The sequence below is a fragment of the Bactrocera latifrons genome, unplaced genomic scaffold, assembly GCF_001853355.1.
Source record: "Bactrocera latifrons isolate USDA-ARS-PBARC rearing strain unplaced genomic scaffold, ASM185335v1 scaffold_82, whole genome shotgun sequence".
Classification (NCBI taxonomy): domain Eukaryota; kingdom Metazoa; phylum Arthropoda; class Insecta; order Diptera; family Tephritidae; genus Bactrocera; species Bactrocera latifrons.
The window spans coordinates 141,204-150,395 of NW_017537512.1; the positions used below are offsets into that span (position 1 = coordinate 141,204).

General features: G+C 35.7%; 1 protein-coding gene across 6 annotated transcripts in view; it reads left to right on the plus strand.

Moving 5' to 3' along the window:
- LOC108976989 (transcription factor HNF-4 homolog) overlaps nucleotides 1–9,192 on the plus strand; it is a 62,952-nt gene that overhangs the window by 52,095 nt on the left and 1,665 nt on the right. For all 6 annotated transcript variants that reach the window (XM_018946459.1, XM_018946460.1, XM_018946461.1 and 3 more), the window contains 3 exons: nucleotides 7,802–8,135; nucleotides 8,205–8,701; nucleotides 8,758–8,895. In XM_018946459.1, coding sequence (XP_018802004.1) covers nucleotides 7,802–8,135; nucleotides 8,205–8,701; nucleotides 8,758–8,895 — 969 coding nt within the window. The remainder of the gene's footprint in view (nucleotides 1–7,801; nucleotides 8,136–8,204; nucleotides 8,702–8,757; nucleotides 8,896–9,192) is intronic.

Here is a 9,192-nt window from a genome sequence, read left to right on the forward strand (position 1 = left end):
CTAATTTTTTTTATTAAAATTATAAAATTTTTTATTAATGTTATTAAAACAAACAAAAGATTTTTTTAAGTGCGAAAATTTTTGTCATCAGTTAGTAATTTTCAATTAGTTACAACTCTCATTTTCCAAACAAACTCGAAAAGTCTTCTGCTACATATACTCCCATACTACCGTAGATATGTGTACACATGTGTATGTACATATCTATGCATGAAATTATACAATCTTTACATTGTTTACTAGTATTAACATTTAATTGGGTTGCGGCAGTTTTATTACAAGACTTGCCACTTTCAATCATATTAGAAATCAAATTATTGACTAGTCTGTATTTTATTTTGAAATTCTAATAAACAAGAGTAGAGACACAAACAAAAGCATTGATATCCATGCAAATACGCAATCAACAGGAACGGAAAGAAGAAAAAACAAAATACACTTGAAGTAAGTTCGAAAATTGAAAAAAAGAAAATCAAGTAAATGAATAAAAAACCAACTGAAATAATTACCTATAATTATCAGGTGAACACACGTTCAAATTCAACAACGACACTCGCAATAGGTCTACCTGCGCGGCAATTAATTCACTATTCTGAATTACACCAGCAGAAAAGCTTTATTTTTGTTGCTTTTGTTATTGTTGTTAACTGCCTGGCTGTTGTCATTTGCTGTTTCTTTAAATGCTATGAATTTGATCTTTGACATGCATACTTTACATATATATATGTGTGTGTGTGTTGCATATGATTACGTACACACACACACGCACACAAGTGCACTCACGCGATCTACTGAGGACGCTTACGGCAGCGCGTTAAGCTCCTCCTTATGTGCACTTAAATTGCATGAGCGCATTGTGATCGCTTGTGTTGTGATGTGTATGGGTTTATGTGTATGTGTGTGTGTGGATGAGTATGAGTTTGAAGTGAACACGCTCGTTTCGAGGCGCATTTAAATTTCTACTTTTCTTGGTGCTTATTTACAGCTCGTGCAATAGCGAAATGCAGTTAAAGTGAAGAACATTTTCATAACTTTATCATATTGTATATATCATATAATTTATCATACGCTCCTAAAGACATACTACAAATAGGATTTTCCATCAGAGTCAAGCCCCATGTCAAAGGCATGTGAGTAAAAAAAAAAACTTGAAGGCTGGACATCAACTTTCACACATATTTCTTCGACTTACTCCTCTAATTTATCGTTCGCTCCTAACAGTAGACTACAAATATTTGGCATTTTCGCGGTAGAATTTTGAGTTTAACACTTCGTGAAAACTCAACCTCGAATTCAACTCACGATGCTTGGTATTTTAACTGGTATTAAAATATATGTTATGTAGAGTAAGACAATGATATGGACAAGAAGCACATCATCACTAATTTACTGTTTACTCCTAAAGGTTGACGACAAATAGTGGTTTATCATATCAGTTTCATGACAAAAGACATCTGTGTAGAAAAAGAAAATTTTTTGGCAGGACATCAACGGCTGCGGCTACTCTCATGGTAGAATACTATGCTGAAGCTTAAGTTTCGCAGATATTTAGTTGACCTGCTCCTCTAACTTACCGTTCGGTTCTAAAGACAGACTACAAAAAAGATTTTGCATCAATGTCAAGACACCTGGGAAATGCAAGTAAGCAGAAAACAGAAAATTCGGTGTTCAACACCTGATGGTAAAATATTGAGCTCAAAACTAAATGAAAACATAAGATTGAATTGAATTCTCGAAGTTTAGTATTTGTACTAGCATGAAAAAGAGACACAGTTTATTTTGGGTAAGATTGATGTGCCTCACATTTCATTATACCTCAGTGGTTTTCGCGCTACTTCTCCTTACGGTTTCCTTCTGTTTTTACAATATAGAAGTGTTAACAAGTGAAAAAACAATCGGTATACCACATCACGGAGTATAAAGAGTTTTAAGGGATCAGCTGTTTTATGCTGGTATACTAAGAGTAACTGCAAGAGGTGACGGAGGAGTGAAGTGAAGTGAGTAGTGAGTAAAGACATTCATCAACATTTATCTAAGATTAGATATCTGCCGACTACTACTATCTCTTCTATACTGCTATTGTCTTATCTACTAAAGTAAGATGTGCATTTGAAAGTTATAAGTGCCAGAAAATATTGCTAATGCTGAAGAAATCTTTATTTCTCTCTGAAACAAAATTTCACTCTCAAACAAAACTTCACTCTGAAACACAGAAAATATTGAAAATCTAATGCAAAAATTTTTAAATTATTTTCCTTTTCAGTAAAGTAAGTTAGACCACAATAAGTTCACAACCAAAAGTGTGTCTAGAATGTCAACAAAAATTGCCAGGCCTTCTTTTTATCACATGCTTTGGTATTTTTAAACTAAGAAATTGTTTTTCCACTATACTTATTATTAGAAATTGCAAATAGAATTTAAAGAAGGCCAAAATATCGAATACTCAAGTAATGTTGGAAAACAGGGTGTCTGTAAATAATGAGGGAAAGATTATTGCAATATGGAGAGGATTATTATGGTAGAAAAGTGTACTGCCCTGAGCAACAAATCGTAAGTATTTGTTAATAATCTGAATTTATTCTTCAAAAGCTATGTCGTCCATCTAAAAGTAATCCTCCTTATTCCCAATATACTTGTGCCAACGTTTTTTCCAATCTTCGACATAGTCAATCAATATCCGGAATAGCCTTCAGTGTGCGTAGCCATTCATGTTTAATGTCTTCAATTGACTCAAAGCGGTATCCGCGTACCGGTCGTTTGAGTTTGTTGAATTGCCAGAAGTCACATGGAGCTGAATGAGGCGAATACAAATACGATATCGGTGGAAAAATTGGCGAAAATTTCAATCATGCAATAGGCGACAGTGCATTATGGTGGTGAAAAAACTAAGAGTTTTCGGCCCATAATCCCGGCCTCTTTTTATGAGTAGCTTCGCGCAAACAACTCATAACTCTTGAATAGTGTTCCCTCTTGACAATTTGGTCAGTCGGCAGGATTTTGATGTGCACCACATCTCTATAAACGAAGAAAACTATCAATATAAACTTGATTTTTAACCAGCTTTGACATGGTTTTTACGGCTACTGCACACATTTGCCGTGATATTCGATCGATTGATCGTCTTTTTCTGAGTCGTAAGCATAGATCCACTCATCGCCAGTATTAGTATGTTTAATAAGATTCTGATAGTCGAAAAGCATTCTCTCACAGACGCTAATCCGACGCTGTTTTTCGAAAAAAAAAATTAGTGATTTTGGAACCAATTGTTCATTCTCTTTTCTTAGGCCCAAATGAAATGCTTTTCACTGATCCTTCCGATATTCCAACGATGCCAGTCAAATCTCTGACTGTTAATCGTCGACTATCAGGCATCATTTCCTTTAGTTTACTGATGTCTTGATCATCAGACCTCGTTCATCGTCAACGCGTTCTCGGCCATCTTTGCATAATTTTTACCAATCAAAAACACTTGCTCGCGACAAACAATTATCACCGAAGGCCTTTTCCAATATTCTGAATGTTTCGGCACTAGAAATTTGATTCCGTAATCAAAATTTAATGGAACTTCTTTGTTAAATAATTTCCCTCATCCTAAAAATCGCTGAATGCACTTTATGTACTTCAGAAAGATGAGCGTAGCAACAATGATTATTTTGATGGGACATTTGGCGCAGATGTCACTGACAGTCATACCAAACTAGAAAACAAAATATTTCGACGAATGGGTTGTCGCGTGAAATTTAAAGCCAAGACCAAGACCAAGAAAACCAAGACTTGAAAATAAATTTCAATTATTTGAAACACTTGAAAACACATATACTCTGACAACACAATGACTCTGACTTCTGACTAAAGTACTTTTTTATACATATATTTATTATCTATAATTACTAAAACTTTCTCAAACAAAAAACACTTGATTTAAGTGCTTGCCCCCCTGTATTGTGCCAACACAGAACATACGTTTGAATGTGTTTTTTCTTTCTGTTTTATGTACTTTGCGCAAGTTTACTAATAAAATTTGGTTTTTGACGTAGAAGAAATACAACAACAAACAGTTTTCTGCGTGGAGAAAACAAAATTTTGTGGCAAATGGGTGTGAGTGTGGGTGAGAGGGTGTGTATGCTGAACGCATACATAACTTAAAGCGATTGTTTACACATATGTATGCAGGAATATTATATATATACATATATATATAATAATAATTATGTAGGCATGTTTAAAAGTATTTGTTTTGCATTTCACTCTTTCTGCTCTTCGCTAAAGTGTTTGCCTCTTCATAATCAAATGTACTTAATATACTATATAGTGGCCACCTGTATTGTATATAAATAGACCGCAGAGATCTGTACCGAAGCCAAGAGTTAATAAATACGAGTAAATATAATATATTATATATTGTAAAATATTAACAGTCTTATGGCAAAAAGGGGGCGTGTAAATTCTGAATTTCTTATTCTCACGTATTCTATTATTTCTTATAATCAATTTGTTTTATTTTTATTTATTTTTTATAATATTTTCTTTTATTATTATTTTTTATTCAATAATTTTTCGATTTCTTTATAAATTTTGTTTCCGATATTTATTTGTTTTTTTTTTATATACTTTTATTTTATAATTTTTTACTTCTCTTTATTTAATTTTCCATTTTTATACTCTCGCAACAAAGTTTTATAGTTTTGTTCACATAACGGTTGTTTGTAGGTCCTAAAACTAAAAGAGTCAGATATAGGGTTATATATACCAAAGTGATCAGGGTGACGAGTAGAGTTGAAATCCGGATGTCTGTCTGTCCGTCCGTCCGGCCGTGCAAGCTGTAACTTGAGTAAAAATTGAGATATCATGATGAAACTTGGTACATTTATTTCCTTGCTCCATAAGAAGGTTATGTTCGAAGATGGGCAAAATCGGCCCACTTCCACGCCCACAAAATGGCGGAAACCGAAAACCTATTAAATAGGGATTAAAATGAAATTTGGCACAAAGGATCGCATTAGGGAGGGGCATATTTGGACGTAATTTTTTTTGGAAAAGTGGGCGTGGCCCCGCCCCCTACTAACTTTTTTGTACATATCTCGAAAACTACTACAGCTATGTCAACTAAACTCTACAGAGTTGTTTCATTCAGGCATTTCCATATACAGTTCAAAAATGGAAGAAATCGGATAATAACCACGCAAACCTCCCATACAAAGGTTATGTTGAAAATCACTAAAAGTGCGTTAACTGACTAACAAAAAACGTCAGAAACACTAAATTTTACGGAAGAAATATCAGAAAGAAGTTGCACCCAGGCTTTCTTTAAAAATTGAAAATGTGCGTGGCGTCGCCCACTTATGGACCAAACATCATATCTCAGGAACTACTCGACTGATTTCAATGAAATAATATTTTCTTAACACCCTGATGACATGTACGATATATGGTTGAAATCGGTTCACAACCACGCCTTCTTCCAATGTAACGCTATTTTGAATTCCATCTGATGCCTTCTCTGTATAATGTATATATATTAGGAACCAATGATGATAGCGGAATAAAACTTTACACAAATACGGTATTTGATGCGAGAGTATAAAATGTTCGGTGACACCCAAGCTTTGCCCTTCCTTACTTGTAGTTATTTATATTATTTATTTTTATCTTCTTTTTATTTAATTGGCTCAAGCACTGACACTATTTAAATTATTTTTTATTTATTTTATTAATTAACAAATTAATTAATATTATATTTTTTGCAAAATCTGGTCTTAAGGTACATGTGTTTTATGACTAAAGTGCCTCACTTGATATCAGAGACATGTTTATAATGATGACTTGACAGTTTCTATAATTTGTTAGCACGGAATTTTTACAAACAAACAAGCGGTGTGAGTAAAGAGACAAGTAATGATTACAGTATATATACATACATACATATGTATATACATATATACATATATATTACAGAGCTGCAAGTAATATTTAATAAAGCTGCATGGTCAGAAATGTTTACATACATATGTATACATACAAACAATTAACTATGATTAAATATATTAGCTTTGATGGAAAATCGTTGTTTTATTATATACATACAATGTTAGAGCACAATTTGTAATAATCAAACTACTTGCATTTTATTCTTCTTCTTCTTCTGTGACATAGACACCGCTTTCGCGGTTGTAGTCGAGTTAACGACAGCGCGCCAGTCGTCTCTTCTTTTCGCAATTTGACTCCAATTCGAGGTGCGAAGAGTAGCCAGGTGCTTCTCCATCTGATCACTCCAACGGAGTGGAGGTCTTCCTATCGTTTTTGCAAAAGATTCAAGTTTTTTGGTAAACGTTTTATGCCCAATACATTAAAACAAAAGTTGACTCGATTCATGAATGTTCTGTAATAATCCCTTCTTGAAATTAATTTTATGAAATTTTGATTACTGAGTCGCATATCCTACTGCTGATGGGTTTCTCTTTCCTCACATATCCGTAAGGCTTATGTGGGTCGAATTTACTGGAGAAGAAGCGCAGGAAACTTTTTTACATATCGGTTGAAGCTAGTAGGGACCTTTTCTGTAAGCAGCTCTACGTCAAGTCTAGTTTTAGACTACCATATTACTGCGGTATCTTTTAGGCAGAAGTGGCTATTATTAAGGCAGTAGATTTGTTGCTTCGAAATGGAGTCGCTTTCAGGGTAGTGAGCATTCCTCACTATCTATACAATCACGCTATTTCATTATCAGAGTAGTTCGGTTGATTGGCTAGTGCGAAATCCTCCTCACATTTAAATCGGAGTTGGTACAAGTTGTATCCCCGTTGTCCTTCTTCGTTCTAACATTGGGCTTATGGACCTAGCGTGAGCATAGCGTTCGTAGGAGTTCTTACTGGACATGGTCCAATTTATATCCATGCTATTAGGATGCAAATTTTGAATTAAGGACGATGATTTTGAAAAATTCACTTTTAAATTACTCAGTTTTTGCAAAAAGTTTTAGAAACATCTCGGCAGTCATACTTTCAGCGAAACAGAAAAGATGGCCTTATAACCTAACCTAATTTAACCCCACACATACTTTTGCAAAATAAGTTTGACAACTCCCCTCCATCGACTTGAAGGTAATGCGAAGACTATTGTCGAAGCACGACAAGCCATTGCGTGAACAATTTAGTACTCAACATCTGTCCGGTATTAAGAGGCGCTACTTCAAACGTTGCTCTTTTGCAATACCTGGTCCTTTTGACGATTCAATAAAATAGCGCTTCAAGAAATCTTAAGCTGTTTGCAAAACTTCCAATCTCACACAAATACCTTTCGAAGTATGAGGCAGGCTCTGTCTGAGATCATCTACCTTTCCGTTTTTGTATATCTTTTTAATAGTTTATAAAGAAAATGATTCAAACTAATTCTTTTCCGAACGGATTATTTTATTCTGTCTATAACTATATTCCTCCGGTTTTGTTTCCCAAATTTGAGCATGTAACTGATTAATGAAGACATGGCCAAAGTATTATTAAAAGTATTGTCCATCTGAAGCCATAACATATTTCCCTCTTTCTGACAATTTTCTATTTCTCTTCAAAAGTACTGCATCGGCTTGGCAGCCGAGAATGATTCAAGCCAATTTTTGATACCCTGTTCTGATATGAACTGGATATTCCAGACGCATTATGCTTCGACCGGAACAAATGGTAGTCAGGAGAATTAAAATTTGAGCTATGAGTTTACTTAGTTGAAATTATTATAAGTAAATGGTTTTATTGTAATAAATTCGGCTTAATTGTATATTAATTTTTTTTTCGTTATATTTTATTTTCAGATGCCGAGGGACATATGATGCATGGCATTGAGCCGGCGTTCTCGGCGCTCAGCAGCACCTCCGCACACAGTCCAAGCGGCAGTCAGGCACTGAGTCCAGCGCTCAGTCTAAGCGGTGGTAATAGCAATAGCAATGGCAATTTATCTACTAGTGGCAATAATACTATAAGCAATAACAACAACTCATATGCGCAAAACAATAACACACAATCGGCAACAGTTTGTGCAATATGTGGCGATCGCGCCACCGGCAAACATTACGGTGCTTCCAGTTGTGACGGCTGCAAAGGGTTCTTCCGACGCAGTGTGCGCAAGAATCATCAATATACCTGCAGGTAAGATAACGCCAAAAGTCAAAGTCATTTATATTTTATGCAATATTTTGCCACCCATCACATACATAGATTCTCCCGCAACTGCGTTGTGGACAAAGACAAACGCAATCAGTGTCGTTATTGCCGCTTACGTAAGTGTTTTAAGGCGGGCATGAAGAAGGAGGCAGTGCAAAATGAACGCGATCGTATTAGTTGTCGTCGCACCTCAAACGAAGATCCCGATCCCGGTAATGGCTTGTCCGTTATATCACTGGTTAAGGCCGAGATTGAGAGTCGTCAATCGAAAGCGGGCGCTGCCATGGAGACCAATCCGAATGAAGATCTATCGAACAAACAATTCGCGAGCATCAACGATGTGTGTGAGTCAATGAAACAACAGCTATTGACGCTGGTCGAGTGGGCCAAACACATACCAGCCTTTAATGATCTGCAGCTGGACGATCAGGTGGCGTTACTTCGCGCGCATGCTGGCGAACATCTGTTGTTGGGATTGTCGCGGCGCTCTATGCATCTGAAAGATGTGTTGCTGTTGGGCAACAACTGTGTTATCACGAAACATTGTCCCGGTAAGTAATGTAATTTGGTTTAAGTATCGTGTGAGTAAATTTGTTGTATCGTGCAGATGCGCGTCTGTCGCCGAACTTGGATATTTCGCGCATTGGCGCTAGAATCATAGATGAGCTCGTTTTTGCGCTACGCGATGTGAATATTGACGATACCGAATTGGCATGCATCAAGGCGCTGGTGTTCTTCGATCCAAGTAAGTTGTAGTAAATTCGGGAGATATTTTTAAGGGGTTAATCGTGGTTAGAGGCATAAAAACATTACAATTTTAATGGGTTACATACAGTTAGAAGGCCGGAAAAAGCGAACTTCCAGTTTTTTTCCGGAAAAAACTTTTTTTGATCTAAAAATTATTATGTCATCTTTTAACCGAATTTTAAGAAATATTATTAGAAAAAATAGCTACAGCTGAACTCCGGTAGGTCCTCTCAAAGAAGACGTTTTGCGGTGACCAATATATCTCTGAACTAAGTCCTCTAAAATTCAAAAAAAA